Source organism: Dendrobates tinctorius, unplaced genomic scaffold (assembly GCF_039654945.1).
Source record: "Dendrobates tinctorius isolate UK_male_01 unplaced genomic scaffold, ASM3965494v1 ptg000018l, whole genome shotgun sequence".
In the NCBI taxonomy this organism is placed as follows: domain Eukaryota; kingdom Metazoa; phylum Chordata; class Amphibia; order Anura; family Dendrobatidae; genus Dendrobates; species Dendrobates tinctorius.
The window spans coordinates 14,774,537-14,793,836 of NW_027361686.1; the positions used below are offsets into that span (position 1 = coordinate 14,774,537).

Sequence of the window (19,300 nt, forward strand, 5' to 3'; positions counted from 1 at the left end):
TGGGCTTGCACACTGATTTAATCATGCAACACGTGCCCTTAACATCCGCCAGTGGAGCAGATCTCTGCCCACGGCTGCTAAACGATTAAATCCCACGGTCAATCTCTGAGAGCGTCATTTAACACAAGCCGGCAGGCGGGCGAGTCATTCTACGCTACCGTGACGTGATTGTGGGGCGCCAGTGGGTTGCCTTAACAGCCAGGGGTCTGCTGAAGACCCCCATACCTGTCATTACAATCCTCATGTGAAAGTCTGTATTTAGCTGGAGTTCATAGGAGATCGTGATTTTAGCTACACACACCAGTGCTGAAGGTCCGATATGTAAATCCCAAGTGGATCAGCCGATTGTGGCATTAAGTCCCCTAAGGGGAATACTAACCCCTTTACTCCTAAGGGTGGTTTGCATGTTAGTACCCGGGCCAATTTTTACAATTCTGACCACTGTCCCTTTATGAGGTAATAATTCTGGAACGCTTCCATGGATCCCGGTGATTCTGACACTGTTTTCTCGTGACATAATGTACTTCATGTTAGTGGTAAAATTTCATTCATATAACTTGCGTTTATTTTTTAAAAAAACGGAAATTTGGCGAAAATTTTCCCACTTTGAATTTTTATGCTCTTAAATCACAGAGATATGGCACTCAAAAAACTTCATAAGTAACATTTCCCCCATGTTTACTTTACATCAGCACAATTTGGGAACCAAAATTTATTTTTGTTAGGAAGTTATAAGGGTTAAAAGTTGACCAGCGATTTCTCATTTTTACAACACCATTTTATTTTTAAGGACCACACCACATTTGAAGTCACTTTGAGGGGTCTATATGATAGAAAATACCCAAAAGTGACACCATTCTAAAAACTGCACCCCTCAAGGTGCTCAAAACCAGATTCAAGAAGTTTATTAACCCTTCAGGTGCTTCACAGGAATTTTTTGAATGTTAAAAAAAAATGAACATTTAATTTTAACATTTTTTCACAAAAAAAATTACTTCAGGTTCAATTTTTTCATTTTACCAAGGGTAACAGGAGAAATTGGACTGGAAAAGTTATTGTGCAATTTGTCCTGAGTACGCCGATACCTGATATGTGGGGGGGAACCACTGTTTGGGTGCATGGCAGAGCTCGGAAGGGAAGGAGCGCCGTTTGACTTTTTCACTGCAAAATTGGCTGGAATTCAGATCGGATGCCATGTCAAGTTTGGAGAGCTCCTGATGTGCCTAAACAGTGGAAACCCCCCACAAGTAACCCCATTTTGGAAACTAGACCCCCCAAGGAACTTATCTATGTGGTGAGCACTTTGAACCCCCAAGGGCTTCACAGAAGTTTATAACGTACAGCCATACAATTAAAAAATCATATTTTTTCCACAAAAATTATCTTTTCACCCCCAATTGTTATTTTCCCAAGAGTAACAGGACCCCAAAAGTTATTGTGCAATTTGTCCTGAGTACGCTGATACCCCATATGTGGGGGTAAACCACTATTTGGGGTAATGGCAGAGCTTGGAAGGGAAGCAGCGCCATTTGACTTTTTTGGCTGGAATTGAGATCGGACGCCATGTCATGTTTGGAAAGCCCCTGATGTGCCAAAACAGTGGAAACCCCCAATTCTAACTCCAACCCTAAACCCAACACACCTCTAACCCTAACCCTAGCCCTAATGGGAAAATGGAAATAAATACTTTTTTTTAATTGTATTATTTTTCCCTAACTAAGGGGGTGATAACGGGGGGTCTGATTTACTATTTATGGCGGTTTTTATTTTTGGAAGCGGTCACACGCTAAAAGACGCTTTTTATTGTAAAAATAGTTTATGCATCACCACGTTTTGAGAGCTATAATTTTTTCATATTTTGACCCACCGAATCATGTGAGGTCTTATTTTTTGCGGGACGAGTTGACGTTTTTATTGGTACCATATTCGGGCACGTGACATTTTTTGATCGCTTTTTATTCTGGTTTTTGGGTCGCAGGATGAACAAAAACCAGCGTTTCATGAATTTCTTTTGGGGGGGGTGCGTTTACACCGTTCCGCGTGCGGTAAAACTGATAAAGTGGTTTTATTCTACGGGTCAGTATGGTTACAGCGATACCTCATTTATGTAGTTTTTTTATGTTTTGGCGCTTTTATGCAATGAAAACAATTTTATATAAAAAATAATTATTTTTGCATCGCTTTATTCTGCGAGCTATAACTTTTTTATTTTTTCGCTGACGATGCTGTGTGGCGGTTCGTTTTTTGCGGGACAAGATGATGTTTTCAGCGGTACCATGGATATTTATATCTGTCTTTTTGATCGCAAGATATTGCACTTTTTGTTCGGCGGTATGATGATAAAGCTTTATTTTTTGCTTTTTTTTTTATTTTTTAGGGTTTCAATAAAGTGGTTAACGAGTGGGACAGTTTTATAGGGCAGGTTGTTACGGACGCGGCGATACCAAATATGTGTACTTTTATTGTTTTTTTTTTTATTATTTTCAAAAAATGAATTAGGGAAATTTTTTTTTTCTTCAATTTATTTAGCGATTTTTTATAAATTATTTTATTACATTGTCCCAGGGGGGACATCACTGTCATGTGACAGATCGCTGATCTGTCACATCACAGATCGCTGTGACAGATCAGCGATCTGTCACAGGCAGTGCTGGAGGCTTCCTCATGCCGGCGCTTTGCAGGCATGAGGAAGCCATCTCCCTGCAGGCCCCCGCCGCCATTTTGGATCCGGGGACCTGCAGGAAAGGAGACCCCCGCAGCAGCGCTGCACATTGTGTGGCTGCAGGGGGCTCAGGGAAGCACGGAGGGAGCCCCCTCCCTGCCGATGCTTCCCTAAACCCCCGGTACACTGCGATCGTGTTTGATCGCAGTGTGTCGGGGATTAATGTGTTGGGGGCGGTCCGTGACCGCCCCTGACACATAGTGCCGGGTGTCAGCTGTGATAATCAGCTGACACCCGGCTGCGATCAGCTGCGCTCCCCCTGAGAGCGCAGCTGATCGTGCTAGACGTACTATTCCGTCCTTGGGACTTAGGTCCCAGGTCACATGGACGGAATAGTACGTCTAATGTAGGAAAGGGGTTAAATCCAATGAAATGTGAAAAGAAAGTTTTAAAAATCTGAAACCGCACCGTCCCACAAAAATTTCCAATTACCCTTTTTCCCATAAAAAAAAACAAAAACACGGGTATTACATACCTGGTAATGTGTTTTTTTCATGAGACATGACGGCACCACGAGAGAGGGGATCCGCCCAGCGAGGACAGGAAACCTTCAAGATAAAAGGGGCGGCTCCTCTCTCCGCATCAGTTGTTTTACAGAGCTCGAGAGGAACTCCGCAGGTTAGTGTACACATAAAAAATACAACCTTTACACTACTAAACTTCCAACATCCAAGGGAGTGTATAATGCACCCAACTAATGACGTGATCAATAGGGAGGGAATATAAGGGTGTCGTCATGTCTCATGAAAAAACACATTACCAGGTATGTAATACCAGTGTTTTTCCATTCTACATGATGGCACCACGAGAGAGTTACAGAGATTTGTATTCTCTTTAGGGAGGGATCACTGCTTGTAACACTCTTCTCCTGAATGCGAGATCAGAGGTAGCAGATAGGTCTAATCTGTAATGTTTGAAAAAGGTAGATGGAGAGGACCAAGTGGCCGTCTTACAGATTTGGTCGATGGAGGCGTCAGCTCTCTCCGCCCAGAACGTCGCCATGGCCCTCGTGGAGTGGGCTTTTAGGCCTTCTGGAACAGCCCTGCCTGCACTACTATACGCTAGCATGATGGCCTCTCTCACCCATCTAGTTATAGTCTGCTTAGAGGTTTTAAGGCCTTTTCTTGCCCCCTGGTATGAGATAAACAAGGCCCTCTGTTTTCTCCAAGGTTTTGTAATTTCTAAATACTTCTAAATACTGTAGGATACATCTCCTAACGTCTAAACAATGAAGTCTCTCCTCCTTCTGGTAACCGAGGTTAGGACAAAAGGATGGTAAGACTATCTTCTGAGCCCTGTGGAATTTCGACACTACCTTAGGGAGGTATGCTGGGTCTAATTTTAACACAACCCTATCGTCCATGACCTGAGTGTATGGGGGGTCTGCTGTGTGTAAGTCTCTGACCCTATGGGCCGATGTGAGTGCCACTAATAAGGCTGTCTTTAAAGTTATCACTTTATCTGACGCTGCGTTTAGCGGTTCAAATGGACTTTCTGCCAGAGATAGGACTAAATTTAGATCCCAGGGAGGAGGCCTAGGAGACGGGACAGAGTCAGCTCTAGTACAGGCACGGATAAACCTGGTCACCCATCTATTGTTTGCCAGGTCATAGTTGAATAAGGCTGCCAGGGCTGAAATGTGAACTTTGAGGATGCTGACCGCTAACCCCAACTCTAAACCCTTCTGCAGAAACTCCAGTACTGCCCCTACCGGTACTTCTCCCTCCTGTATCGGGCCTGAGGTAGATAAAAATTTCCTCCATATCCTTCCATAAATTTTCGTAGTCACTGGTTTTCTGCTATTGAGTAAGGTGGATACTAACCCCGCTGAGAAACCTTTTTTCTCTAACAGTGACCTTTCAAATTCCAGGCTGTCAAGTGCAGCCTGGACTTCGGAGGGTGATTGAAGGCACCTTGTGTTAGCAGGTCGTGATCTTCTGGGAGCACCCATGGGTCCGTCACTGACATCACTCTCAGCCAGTAGAACCATGGTCTTTTCGGCCAAAAAGGAGCTAATCATAATTACTCTGGCTTGGTCCTCCCTGATCTTCCTCAGAACTGCTGGAATGAGGCATATTGGAGGGAAGGCGTACATGAGACCTGGTGTCCACTTTATCCTGAAGGCGTCTACTGCCAACGGCCTGTCTGCTGGACTTAGGGAGCAGAATTTTTGAACCTTCTTGTTGGTTTTTGAGGCAAAGAGATCTAATGATGGGTTTCCCCCACATATGCACAATCCGTTGAAAAATGGACTCTTTTAGGCACCATTCTCCTTGCCTCAGGTGGTTCCTGCTCAGAAAGTCTGCCTCCAGGTTGTCTTCGCCTCGAATATGCAGGGCCGATAATGAAAGGAACAGGTGTTCTGTTAGGGCCATGATCCTTCCTGCTATTCGCATCAGGGACCGAGAACGGGTGCCCCCCTGGTGGTTCACATATGCGACTGCTGTACGGTTGTCTGACAGGACTCTCACATGATGTCCTCTTGGGTGTGTCAACAATCCTTCCAGCGCCCTTTCGATGGCTAGCAGCTCCCACTCGTTTGAGGATAGACTTCTTTCCTCCTAGACCCAGGGATCCTGGAGCCATAGTGTGTCTAGATGGGCTCCCCAGCCCCAAGGACTGGTGTCCGTTGTGACTACTCTGGAGGCTGTGTGTGTCCAGGGCACTCCTCTTGGGGAGGACTCTATCTGTAACCACCACTTGAGTGACTGGAGTACAGGGTTCGGGAGGGTGAGCTTCTGCTCTAACTGCCCCTGAAGCCTCAGATCGTTTTGTAGAACACACCACTGAAGTTCTCTTGGGTGAAACTGGGCCCATTTTACTGCTGGTATGCAGGAAGTTAGGGACCCCAACACTGACATGGCCCTTCTCAGAGTCATTTCTGGTCTTTTTAATGTTGCCCAGATTAGATTTTTGATCTTCTCTTCTTTCTCCTCTGGGAGGCGACACTCCTGTACCACCGAGTCCACTGTTAAGCCTAAAAAATTCTGGATCTTTGCCGGTACCAGTTTGGATTTTTTGAGGTTCAGTTGCCAACCCAGGGTCTGTAGTGTCTCCATCACTATTTTGACTTGTTCCTGGCAGTGAGAGAAATTTCTTCCCACTATCAAGAAGTCGTCCAGATATGGTATCACCAGAGTGTCTTTTTCCCTGAGATGCGCTGTGACCTCTGCAATTAATTTTGTGAAGACTCGGGGGGCTATCGCTACACCAAAGGGCAGGGCCCTGTATTGAAAGTGACGCCACTGAGACCTTATCTGGACCGCCACTCTGAGATATTTGCGGTCTTGTTGCCGGATTGGGACATGATATTAAGCATCCTTGAGATCCAGGACTGCCATGTAGCACTGAGGATAGAGGAGCTTCACGGCTGACCTTATGGTTTCCATCTTGAATGATGGAACTATCAGATATTTGTTGAGGCCTTTCAAATTTATGATCGTCCTAAAGGAATTGTCTGGCTTTTTTATAAGAAATGGGGGGGGGAGTAAAACCCTTCCTTCTTCTCTTTTTCCGGAATTTCTTCCAGGACGTGTTTTTCTAGAAGTGATAATACTTCTCCTTCCAGACTTTCTTGTTTTTCTTGCGATGACTGTACTGGAGTCTGCATGTATCTTCGTGGTGGCCAGTGGTGGAATCTTAATTCCAGACCCAACCCTACTATTTGTCGGATCCAGGAACTGGATGTGATCCTCTCCCAGGCTGGGAGAAAGTGAGAGAGCCTTCCTCCCACCTGAGAAGGACCGTCACTGGGAGGGTTTTTTGGCGTCTTTGGAGGGCTTGCCGAAATAGAAGCCTCTCCCACCTCTGGCTCGCTTGTCAGAATGGTTTCCTGTGTCGATCCCTGTACTGCTGTCTTCTGAATTTTCGGCCCTTCTGAAAGGAGCGCCGAAAGGCCTGAAATGGCTGTTTTGGGAATTTCTTCTTTTTGTCGCCAGCTTTCTCCAACACGTCATCCAATGCCGGTCCAAAGAGGAAATTTCCCTCACATGGCAGAGAGCAGAGTTTCATCTTTGCCTGAGTGTCCCCCGGCCAGCATTTGAGTCATACTGCCCGGCGTCCTACATTGATTAAGGCCGCTGACTTTGCTGCTAGCCTGGCTGAATCTGCTGAAGCTTCAGCGAGAAAGACTGCCACTGCTCTGATAGCCGGTAATGCTTCCAGAATAGATTCCCTGGGGACTCCTTGCTCCAGCTGGTCTTCCAGGTTGTCCACCCATATTTTCAGGGACCTAGCCACACAAGTGGCCGCGATGGCGGGCCTTAGGGCCCCAGCCGAGGCCTCCCAGGCTGTTTTAAGACAATTGTCTGTCTTTCGGTCCAGAGGTTCTTTTAGAGAACCTAAATCCTCAAAGGGTAGGGAGGATTTCCAGGCGACTTTTGATATCGCTACATCTATTTTTGGAGCTCTATCCCAGGACGAGGATGCCTCTTCCTCAAAGGGGTACCTCCTTTTTAGGGAATTGATTATCTGGGACTTCTTCTCTGGTTTTTCCCATTCCCGTTTTATAAGTCCTTCCAGTTGCTCATTAATAGGGAAGGCACTACGTTTTTTCTTCTGTAGTCCACTAAACATGAGTTCCTGAGCTGTCTTTTTTGCTCGCTCATCTACCAGCCCCATGGTAGACCGGATTGCTTTTATGAGATTATCTGTAGCTTCTACTGGGAATGCGTCTTCCTCGTCAGAGCTACAATCTGAATAGCGGGTTTTATCTGAGTCCTCCTCTGACCCTGTGGAGTCCTCCTAGAGACCACTGAGGGGCTGGATCTAAATCTAGTTCTATCCGTATCCGCTGATTGTAATGCCCTTACTGATTTGCAAACCTCTGTTTGAATTAGGGTTTTCAGACTGTCAGAGAACGAGGGTGTCTCTTCCGCTACTGTCTTGTTAATACAATCCTGGTACAACCTTTTACTCCAGGATGCTCTTAAGGGACTATTGCATAAAGGACATACTTTATTTTTAGTTTTTTCCCTACTCTTCTTAGGGACCTCCTATACTCCACCCCGCCAATGTATATAAAAGAGGGGAGGAGAGGAAACAAGAGAGAGAGAAAGATAACAGACATTAGAGTGCTGGACTTTCTCGAAGCTCACTCACCACTCGGACGCTTCACAGAACGGGTACCGGATCTGGAGGCTGACTGGTCTTCTCACTGTCTCCCAAAGAGACTAGGGACCCCTCCTTTTTGCGGCGATGATCCGCCTGTGCGCTGCCCGAGCGGCTCCCACTGCTGCTGCGGCGTGTCTGGCTCTTCTCCGACGAGCGCGACCGCCTCTCCTTCGCCTCCTGGGGCGGCTGCAAGTGCTCTGGCGAAAGGCTCTCCATTCTATAAACTGCTTAGCTGCTGCTGTTTTGTGATGAGAGCAGTCACATCTAACCCAATACTGGTGTAGTGACGCCTGCCAGCACTTCCTTTTGCCTTTAAATAGAAGCATTCCCCCCTTTTTTTTTTTGATTGATCCACCTGGTTGATCCTGCACCTGCCGGCCGCTTGCGCTTCCTAATTATGCCACGCCTGCGCATTACAGCCGGCAATCACATCCGGTGCGCGCTCCCGGTGTCTTCGCCCCTGGTGTACGTGCCGAAAAATGACATGCACGTGCGTCCCCGGTGAAAACTTCCGATGCGCGCCTCCTACCATATGGCCTACCTCGCTTGTTCCTGTGCGCACTCCCTGCTGCCTCCCGGGTGCCGCCGACTTTACTTCCGGGTCGCGCCTCCTTTACATCCGATGCGCGCTCCCGACCTCTCCGTCTGGAGAACGCGCCGCTGCGTGCCCCCGGAGTTCTGGAACGCGCCGCGTGCTGCTGGCGTTCTCACCGCCTGCGCCTGCCCGGCTTTCCCCGGTACGCGCCCAGGCCACCGCTGCGTCCATGCTGCCCTGACACCTGTTGCTGCTGCTGCCCTCATACCTGCGGCACCCCATGGCCTGGTCATCTGTGGAAGCCTCCATATTGAAGGTACTCTCCTGGGCAGCCCCAGTGACTTGCGCTCTACAGGGAGGGAATTCTAAAAGGGTCCTCCGAGGAGATTTTCATCTGCCCGGGCACCGATGTGCCTCACGGGCTGCATGGCCACTGGTTGTCGACAGGGAGGGAGCACAATAGTGGCCTCCGTGGACATCTATGGGGCATGTCAGTCAACAGGGAGGGTACATGTATCGTGGCCTCCGAGGCATCATTACTTCACCCGGGCAACTGCCTCACGGGCTGCGGCCGTACACTCGCTCAGGGGGGACATAGGAATATATGGCCCCCGAGGCGACTACCGGTACCTAGTGAGGGGTGTAGCAGACCAGTGCCTGCCAGTAATCACCCGACCCAGGCCCAGGCATCCTCTTCTTTCTTCCAGAATCTTCAAGAGGTTTTCATCTTGAGGGTTCCCCATCGAGGACAGGAAACCAACTGATGCGGAGAGAGGAGCCGCCCCTTTTATCTTGAAGGTTTCCTGTCCTCGCTGGGCGGATCCCCTCTCTCGTGGTGCTGTCATGTAGAATGGAAAAAAAAACACATTTGGTATTGCGTTCGTAAAAGTCTGAACTATCAAAATATAAAGTACCGTATGTACTCGAGTATAAGCTGAGATTCTCAGCCCATTTTTTTAGGCTGAAAGCGCCCCTCTCGGCTTATATTTGAGTCATTGTCCCGGGGTCGTGGGGGAGGAGGAGCACCGCTGTCAGATCATACCCTCTCCTGGCACGGTCTCTGCAGTCCCTGCTTCTCAGATGGTCTCCGGCGCCGCAGCTCTTCCAGTGTTCAGCGGTCACGTGGTACCGCTCATTAAAGTAATGAATATGCGCATATTCATTACTTTAATGAGCGGTACCACGTGACCGCTGAACACTGGAAGAGCTGCCGGAGACCATCGTAGAAGCAGGGACTGCAGAGACGTGCCAGGAGGGGGTGACGAGGATGGGGGGAGCCAAGCGATATTTACCTGTCCCCTTCCACCGCCGCGCGCCGCTCTGTATTCCGCGTCATCTGGCTGTGACGTTCAGGTCAGAGGGCGCGATGAACAGTCACTGCAGGCACCCGGAAGACAGAGCGGTGCGCGGCGGTGGAACGGGGACAGGTGAATATTGCAGGTGCCGGAGCCCTGAGGCAGCGGTGACACTGGCACCTGGCCCTCATTGCGCGCCAGTGTCCCTGCCTGCTCAGGACACCGGCACCTAGCCCCCAGTGACGAGGTGAGTATGTCATTTTTTTTTTTTAATCGCAGCAGCAGCATATGGGGCATATGTATCTATAGAGGATCTTATGGGGCCATCAACCTTTATGGAGCAGCATATGGGGCATATTCTATGGAGCCATCAAGATATATGTTTTTCATGGCAAAATTAGGGGCCTCGGCTTATACTCGAGTATATATGGTAAATTAATCAAAATTGGTAAACAGCAGAACGAAAAAAAATCAAAACTGCAGAATTATGTTTTTGTTTTCTGGACATCGCAAAAACTGCAATAAAATGCAATAAGAGGTAATCAAAACATCGCATCTACCCAAAAATGGTATCGGTAAAAACTCCAGCTCAGGGTGCAAAAAAAAGCCCTCACCCAGCCCCAGATCCTGAAAAGTAAAAACATCACAGGTCCCAGAAAATTGCAACAAAAGGAAAAAGAAAAAACTTCATGCAAATTTCAGAATTATTTTCCACCATTTAAATGAAAAACAAACTCTACATGTTTGGTATCTGCGTACTCGTGTTGACCTGAAGAAACATAGTGCCAGGTCAGTTTTACCATATAGTGAACATGGGAAATAAAAAAAAATAAAAAAAACTATTTTGGAATTGCATTTTTTTTTGCAATTTTACCAGGCTTGGAATCTTTTTTCCCCATTTTTCAGTACACTATGTGGTAAAAATCAATATTGTTGTTCAAAAGTACAACTCCTCCGTTGTATGGATATGTAGATGGAAAAATAAAAAAAGTTATGGCTCTTGGAAGAAGGGGAGAAAAACAAAAATGAAAAATGGCTCTGGGTGAATATAGGTTCATGTTTTCTTCTAACTGGACTCCAATATCATTTTACTAATTCCTCTTTTGAAAGTGACTGACAGCTATCTCTGTATCAGTGTGCCTGCAGATATCGATCAGTCACTGATCGGACCGCACACTGGGCCAAAATCCCAGAAAGAGCAGTGTATGATGCTATCACAGCTTATACTGGTTATTTTCCCACAAAACTATGTACCCCCCTGCTGTATAACATGGTGCTTTCATTAGACGGCATTTTCATGGTGGCCGGTTCCCGCACACCATCCTATTTATCTATGAAGAAAACCGTATTGTAATAGTGTGACCTGGCTGGCTCTAGGAGCAGAGATGGAGGAATCTAAGCTTACTGCTGGGTGCAGCTACCATGACAGGACACAGAAGGCCTTGCCGCAGTCTGTCACCACAAACATTTACATTTGCGCAGAGGAGATGGACAGTTTATGGTCGGCAACAGATAGAAACAAGGAGCCACAAGGCAGACAATATTAGTAACTCCACTGGACTCCAGCCTTACCATAAAACAATATCTTTATAACTGTGCCCTATATTTATTGGGAGTAAATTGACGAACGGTCAAAATTAAACTTTCTTCATAAATAAATATGAACATGATGGTGGCATGACTCTTAAGCAACACTGCAGGAGACACAAGCTGGAGATCTCTGGCCTACTGCCTAATGCACTTTGATAAGATTCATGAGTAAGCACCATTGGCACCCAACCTAGGACAGACATTTGTTTCAATTGATGAATCAATCCTACAACTTAAAAGGGGTTGTCTACAGTAAATAAATGGTTAAAATTACAAAAAATAAAAGTCTCCAGTTCCCTGCGCTTCTCTCATGCTGCAGAGGCACAACTGCCTGTGCTACCCTCTTTGTAGAGCGCCCGGATCAGACCTGCGGTGCATCAGGTAATTGGTCTGAACCGTCAATCTTTAGGCGTCCACAGCCCCTGGCAAAAGAGGAACCGGGGTCCAGAAGCGGTGCACTCCTAAAGCTGCATCTTGTGACAACCTCCACAATGAATTCAACCAATCTCCCTGATAAAGATAGAAGCAATGTATCCTGTAACATGTACTGTTCACCATCCCAACGGGATAAACATAACTGATTCTGTTTCCTGTAAATGGAAATTGTCACAGAGATCACTTAATATCAAAATTGGCCTCCCAGAAATTTTATTCAGTCGTCCAAAGATTTTCAATTTTTGGGTGGTGTTTGTTCTGTAAGTAAACAGTTATAACACGGTATAGATGATCTTAAGTTATAAATGTAGGAATATCTGACTTACCAAGTATCATATCAATGTAAGTGGGAAGATCACAGTCCAGGTCCGCAGTTGGCAGACTTATCTGGTGGTCACAATACAAGGTAGGATTAGCAGAGAGCTTGCTGTCGTTCTCAGAGATAGATTTCAATAATCATAATCTCACCTTTCCAAGGTGTTCCTCAAACTCTGAAGGCCATTCCTGCATCAGAGTTTCCACTTCAGGCATTGGTCTATCAGAAAAAAAAATGAAGATTGTGAACTATGCAGGGAAAGTATGGATACTTTTTGCCTGTTACTGCCTGGGTAGAAAATATATATAGATGCATTTTTAAAAAACTGTTATAACATTCCCTGGAAAATCCTAACAATGAGCACCAGACTGTCACACAAGGGCATTTTAACAGAATATGAGGTGCGAGTTTAGTGTGTCAGTTCAGGGCACAATGTTCACTAATGCTTTTCGGCTTTGCCCGCAGTTGGGCAAAGCATACTGCGCACGCACAGGAGGCAATTTGAATGCGCATGCGCGGGACCTGTATGCCTACAACGCAATTCACAGAACGGAATGCATACAGCACGCTGATTTGGGGTGGAGAGAAAGACCAGAACCAACGCCCATTGGACCGGACCGAGGATATTTACATACAGCGTGGGAGCAATATAAAAGGTTTTTATTGGGGATTCATGGGGAGTCAGGGGGTTTCACAAGTAGTTGGGGAATGTATAGCTCACACTCTATTAGATGATATTTTTAGTTGATAGGCCAAAAAAACTGGTGACAGATTCCCTTTAAAATATGCCAGGGACTGAGATGCAAGGGAAACTCACTGGACAGACGGGTTTCCATCAGCTATCTTCGCCCTCTGCCCTGGAGTGACATGTCTTTCCTTCTGTGCGAGTATAGGGAGAGACAGACTTGTAAGTCATTCGCAGAAGGCAGGGACAGACTCGCCTATCCGACTAGCAACCAATGCAGCTCGGTCCTTGGAGTTTCAGAGTCATACGTTCATGACTAACATCATACAGTCAGCACCTGGGACTTGCTTCCCAGAGATCGAGCAGCAGGTATCATCTGTCAGGTTCCCTTCAATTCTTGTAAATTGATAAAGGGTATTTTTGCTTCGCTTTTGCCAAAAATTATACCATTTTTGAAATGTGTTAAGGTGTAACCATTGGAGCTCAACTGATAGGACAATTGCTCTTACGGCTCACAGCGTGAAATGCCAGACAGAGCCAGTGCCCATGTAATGTACCTATATAGTGCCATACTTTATCCACAACATGGCAGTGCCCATGTAGTGCTCAAATAAAAACTTAGGGGCCAATTCATCAAAGCTTGTATGCCACAAAAGCTTTGAAAAGTGACAAGATTGTTGAATTATGTCATTTTTACACCAGTTTGAATCCGCTCCACCAAAATAGGCGTCGCTGGGGCGTAGCCATGCCCTCTCATCCAATTTACCAAAACTGCCAGCGTATGGCAGAAATGCATTTTAGTCCCAGACTGGAATAACATTTCTGGAGTAGCACATGTCACTCAGAAAAACTGTCGATTTCATTAAGTGGCATGTGCCTCCAAATTAATTTGACACCTCTTGTACTCCCATCCAGACTGGTGTAGTGCAATCATGCGTTATGCCAGTCTTGATGAATCCTAGCTGTCCTCGTCCCCAGATTTCACATTCCTGATGACTGACTTCTCCATCACTGGCCTTAGCGATGATCCTACTCAGTACCGTCAGCTTCTAGCAATGTCCCATTGCATCACTAGGATCTTCCCAGCTTGGTTCTCTATCCCAAAACACGGCAAATAAAATTGCTCTGTGGACGATCCTGGTTAATTACTAGTGAAACAACAAAGGCAGTATGCCAATGATCAGAATTACTGGGCAAGAGCCCATTACCTGGTATAATGAACGGTGGCTGGAGGCTTTGATCGATGTAATTCGCTGATACTTTCAATCCAGTTATCAATAGCTTTATGATTCTTCTCAGCATTTTCTAAGCTCTTGACCTTTATTTGTTGCTGCTTGAGAAAGAAAAAAAAAGATGTTAATAGGGAAGAGCTGCATAGACTAGAACTGTGTTTGCAAAACAGGATCTCAGAATGTAGTCCCAGGGAATTTATTGCTGCCACTGTTTCCAACAAAAAACAAAAGAAAACAGCCTCGCTGACTCCTGTTACACAAGTCCCATACCTGTGAAGCCTGTGAGATCGGCTATCCCTAGGTGGAGCAGGAAGTAACAGTATAACGGCAGTCTAATTCAATCATCCCACCAGCAGATGGAAAGGACCACGGCACTCAGGAAATCATATACCACTGGTCTGACCTGTGTACTCACATAGGGCACAAAAGGTAAGGGGGCCACTTCCATCTTCCAAGCAGGTAAAATTCTGCATTTTGATGAGCTATTGGACTGCAAAGGGGCCATATATTGTTCTTGTACAGGGGCCATATATAAGTCCGTTCACAATGGCAGAGTATTACTATACTCACACTTTATTCCAAACAGGTAAGGGAATGTGGAGGAACCAAACTATGGCCTGTTGAGGCTTATAGCTCTGTGAAATGGCCAAATAACTGATTCAAATTCTCTCTGGAATAAAGTGCAAGTAAAGCAACACTGGCGAGTGCCGTGGTTCTGTGCATCTAAAAGGGTCTATATCCCAATCCACTGACCCTATACAAATTCTCATTATCTCCAACAATATTAACTCACTGCCACACTGTGCTGCTTGGAATTTTCTGACAGCCACAGCGCCATAACTGTGGGGTCCGACTGTTTAGTAGATGGCTCATCAAGAGTTAGGAGGCCAAGTTTATCGGGTTTACTATCAGGTCGAGGAACCTACAAAGAAGAGAAAGATGTGCAGCAATCAGATTATATTCCCTTTTTAATACTGCTACAGCCCCGGTGACAATAAGGTTTTCAACTCTAGCATATACGAAAAGGAACATTTAGGAAAAGCTAAATAATAAGCTATGAGTGACAGATGTCAATATTAGGCATCAGTCATAGCCAATGGTATTTTTTTAATGCAGGGATGGGGAACCTTTTTTCTGCCAAGGGCCATTTAGACCTTTATACCATCCTTCAGGGGCCCTACAAATCACACACTAACTGCATCCACAAAGTACGTCCCAACACTGGCACTGGTGTCAGAATGTAATCTTTCATTGCACTGGCCTCAGCGTTCAGTACCGAACACTGCGCTTGATCCTACAAATAGAAGGAACTAAAGGGCTGGCAGCTGTCAAAACGCAGCTGCTGGCCCAAGCACTGCAGTACCAAGGAATCTGCCCAGGGGTTCCCCACCCCTGATTTAATGGTTCTGCAATATACTACTGAACAGCTCACCATGCACATGTTTAATGCATCCATAGACTCCCATTGTACTGAAGCATCCAATGACCCTGTGAGACAGTGACCGGCGTTGTTGTGAATGGCCGGTATGTGTCGCAGAGGAGGTCCTCTGCACTGTAAGCCTGACATGTTGCTCTGGGACCTGTAGTTCCAGGAGCTTGGTTTAGCTTATAAGGGGCTGGGCTCACAGGGTTGGCCGGAGAGCTGGGCGGGTCTGACCAAACATCAACGACCCATCAAGGGGTGTATCTCATACGTTATAATGAGACTGCGGTATGGTCACATGGTCTCTTTTTTGGAAGGTCCTGCAAGAGGACAGACTTCCTGAATAGCACATGGTGAGGCCATGTACCTGCAGAGTCTGTGATGGCTGCTGCATTGGGGGGAAGCTACCGTCCTTCTGAGGGTCTGGAACTGGCGAGTTTGACCTGTTGAGCAAGTCATCGTCCGTGACAGTGATCTCAGTAAGGCAGCTTCCCTGGAAGCCAGGACTCACAAGAAGTCAGCGTGTGGAGTGGAGCTCCTGGAAGGTAACCTCAGACAAGGGGGTTGTAAGAAGGCAGAGAGGTGTATCTTCTACATGAACAGATTGGTGTCTTGTTATGTTTGTGGATGTAACGAAACAGACTGTACTATATCTGGTTCATGCTATGTTTAAATAAACCGGATGGTCTGATTAAGTTAGAAACTGTTCCTGTGTGCCTTAATCCTGCTGGCAAGCAAGTGTCCCCCAACACATACAGTGAGCGCTATCTTACAGCCCGTGGAAAGGTCAACGTGAAGGAAGGGGAGCAGGGTTAGGTGTGCCATCTGCTATTGTGACTGGTGGATCCTGTGTTATCAGTTGTGTATAGAGGTGTTAGTCTCTTATTTAAATCCTGTCTCTTCTGACAATGAGAAATTTTGCTTTTCAATAAAGATTGGGGTAATAAAAATGTAACAAAAAAAACCCTGATTTAAGGCTGGTTTCACATTTGCTTATGGAGGAGCTGCGGAGGGCTGCAGACTTCCTCCGTGATGCTCCGCCCACTGCCACACTTCCTCCGGTCAGCTCCGCCTACGTCCGCATACTTCTGCATCTATAATAATAAATGCCCTAACCAGCTTCCGGTTGTAACAACTTCCGTCCAGTTGTAACCGGTGACGTCACCACACACACGCACATGTTAACCCTCAGCACACCACACCGCCTCAACACACACTCCTCTCACCTTTCACCTCCACTCACGTCCACTCACTCTTTCACTCCACATACGTTCCTTTCTCTCACTCCGTTTCTCATACTCACACCGTCATCGTCGCTGCCCCGACATCTTCCTCCGCCGCTGCGATCCTGGTTCCAGACGTTCTCCAGGCCGCCGACATGTTCTTGCGGCGACGCCATCTTGGATTTCGTGAAATCCCGCGAGATTCAAGATGGCGTCGCCGCAAGAACATGTCGCTGGCGTGGACGACTCGGGATCCAAAAAGATGGCGTCGGCGAAATCTCGCGAGATTACGCCGACGCAATTTTGGATCCCGATGTCGTCCACGCCGGCGACATGTTCTTGCGGCGACGCCATTTTGGATCGGCGAAATCCCGCGATAGTCAAGATGGCGTCTCCGCAAGAACATGTCGCCGGCGAGGACGACGTCGGGATCCAAAATGGCGTCGGCGAAAACTCGCGAGATTTCGCCGACGCCATTTTGGATTCCGACGTCGTCCACGCCGGCGACGCTATCTTGACTATCGCGGGATTTCACGATACTCAAGATGGCGTCGCCGCAAGAACATGTCGCCGGCGTGGAAAACGTCTGGATCCAGGATGGCGCCGGCGGAAGAAGATGTCGGGGATCGTGGAGCAGCGGCGATGACGGCGTGAGTATGAGAGACGGAGTGAGAGAAGGGGTCGTATGTGGAGTGAAAGAGTGAGTGGAGATGGTGAAAGGTGAGAGGAGTGTGTGTTGAGGAGTGTGTGTGTTGAGGGTTAACATGGCAAGAGGTGTGATGCTATCGCATCCTCCCGATGCGATAGCATCGGGCCATAATCTAGTACCCTATATTTAACATTGGGTACGCAGGCTGTGCGGATGCCTCCGCATGCGTCGTTTTGACAATGCCTTGACCCACGTCGAATGCAACATGTTGGAATTTGATGTGGTCGCCGCATCGTCAAACCGACGCAGGCGGAGGCATCTGCATACATCCGAACGACCTGCATACCCAATGTTAAAGATAGGGTATGCAGGCCACATGCAGAAGTATGCGGACGTAGGCGGAGCTGACCGGAGGAGGTGCGGCAGTGGGCGGAGCTTCACGGAGGAAGTCCGCAGCCCTCCATACGTAAATGTGAAACTAGCCTAAAATATAGGTTATTTTCTGCGGATTGTTTCCCTTTACTCACTTTTGGCATCCAGTCCTACCATCTCCCTTCCCCTCCATATTTTTCGCTTACTGTAGATCTCTGTATGATTGCTAAGCCTCTCGGAGCGGACACCCTTAGTGAACATCTGAGTGCATGGAGTTCTGCACTCTACATCTTATATATGATCCCTGCTAATCATCCCAGACATTGAGTATAGTATCAACTGTGAACAAGGAAGGTACATGGCAATGCACGATACTGTAACTAGCTGTGTATAAGCCTCACACATTTGTCTCAGGGATCTGCAACTTATACTTTTCTCAACAGCTGGAGGGCTATAAGTACCAGCATGCCACAAAGGCCCAAGACCAGACCGCAATGGCACACCGGTACCGCTATAAAATATATGCAACAACATTGAGCAGTGTACCCTGCTAGGGTATCACATGGAGGGATGAAGTTACTGTATGCCGGGGAGCAAGCAATACCTGACACTTACCAGGCACAACACCAGTGCACAGCAGATTGCAGCAATGCTAGCTGGCATTAGGTGAAGCCATGAGGAGAACCTTGAAGAACCTGCTGAAGCTACAAATGGAGGCCCAGGTGGTAACCTTGATGACCTGAGAAATGGCAGCCTGATGCCTGACTGCCCTTGTGGAAGGAGTGGAAAAAACAAAAAGGAGCCGTTCTACCCATTCACACAAAGACTTTCACAATTGCAGATCTTTAGAATAAGGTTTCCCCAGACACTGGCAGAACCCTGCAGCGCCTCCCAAGGATCACATAAAGATAATCGGAATGTGGATGGTCATCCCTATCTCCTGACTACACTAAATCGTCCATAATAGCCCTGATTACACTAAACTGTGCAGGGAACACTTCCAAAAATACACCGTGTGCAGGATTATTAAGCAAGTTGTATTTGAGAGGATTCTTTTTATTATTGAATAACAACTATGTTCTCATTGAATAACAACTATGTTCTCAATGAACCCAAAAGACTCAGATATCAAAGCTTAATATTTTTGGAAGTTGGAGTGGGGTTTTTTAGATTTGGGTATCTTAGGAGGATATCTGTTTGTGCAGGTAACTATTACAATGCAGAATTATTAGGCAACTTAATAAAAACCAAATATATACCCATCTCACTTGTTTATTTTCACCAGGTAAACCAATAGAGCAACACAAAATTTAGAAATAAACATTTCTGACATTCAAAAACAAAACAAAAAAAAAAAATCAGTGACCAATATAGCCATCTTTCTTTACGCTGACACTCAAAAGCCTACCAGCCATTGATTCTGTCAGTTGCTTGATCTGTTTACGATCAACAATGCGTGCAGCAGCCACCACAGCCTCCCAGACACTGTTCCGAGAGGTGTACTGTTTTCCCTCCCTGTAGATCTCACATTTTATGAGGGACCACAGGTTCTCTATGGGGTTCAGATCAGGTGAACAAGGGGGCCATGTCATTATTTTTTCTTCTTTTAGACCTTTACTGGCCAGCCACGCTGTGGAGTATTTGGATACATGTGATGGAGCATTGTCCTGCAGGAAAATCATGTTTTTCTTAAACGATACCGACTTCTTCC

General features: G+C 46.6%; 1 protein-coding gene across 3 annotated transcripts in view; it reads right to left on the minus strand.

The window, feature by feature from the left end:
- Positions 1–19,300, minus strand: part of IFT46 (intraflagellar transport 46) — an 87,796-nt gene that overhangs the window by 12,357 nt on the left and 56,139 nt on the right. For 2 of the 3 annotated variants that reach the window (XM_073566489.1, XM_073566487.1), the window contains exons 7-10: positions 14,716–14,844; positions 13,899–14,023; positions 12,158–12,224; positions 12,016–12,076 (exon numbers count right to left, since the gene is read on the minus strand). In XM_073566489.1, the coding sequence (XP_073422590.1) occupies positions 12,016–12,076; positions 12,158–12,224; positions 13,899–14,023; positions 14,716–14,844 (382 nt within the window). The remainder of the gene's footprint in view (positions 1–12,015; positions 12,077–12,157; positions 12,225–13,898; positions 14,024–14,715; positions 14,845–19,300) is intronic. The other variant, XM_073566488.1, reaches the window with a different exon arrangement.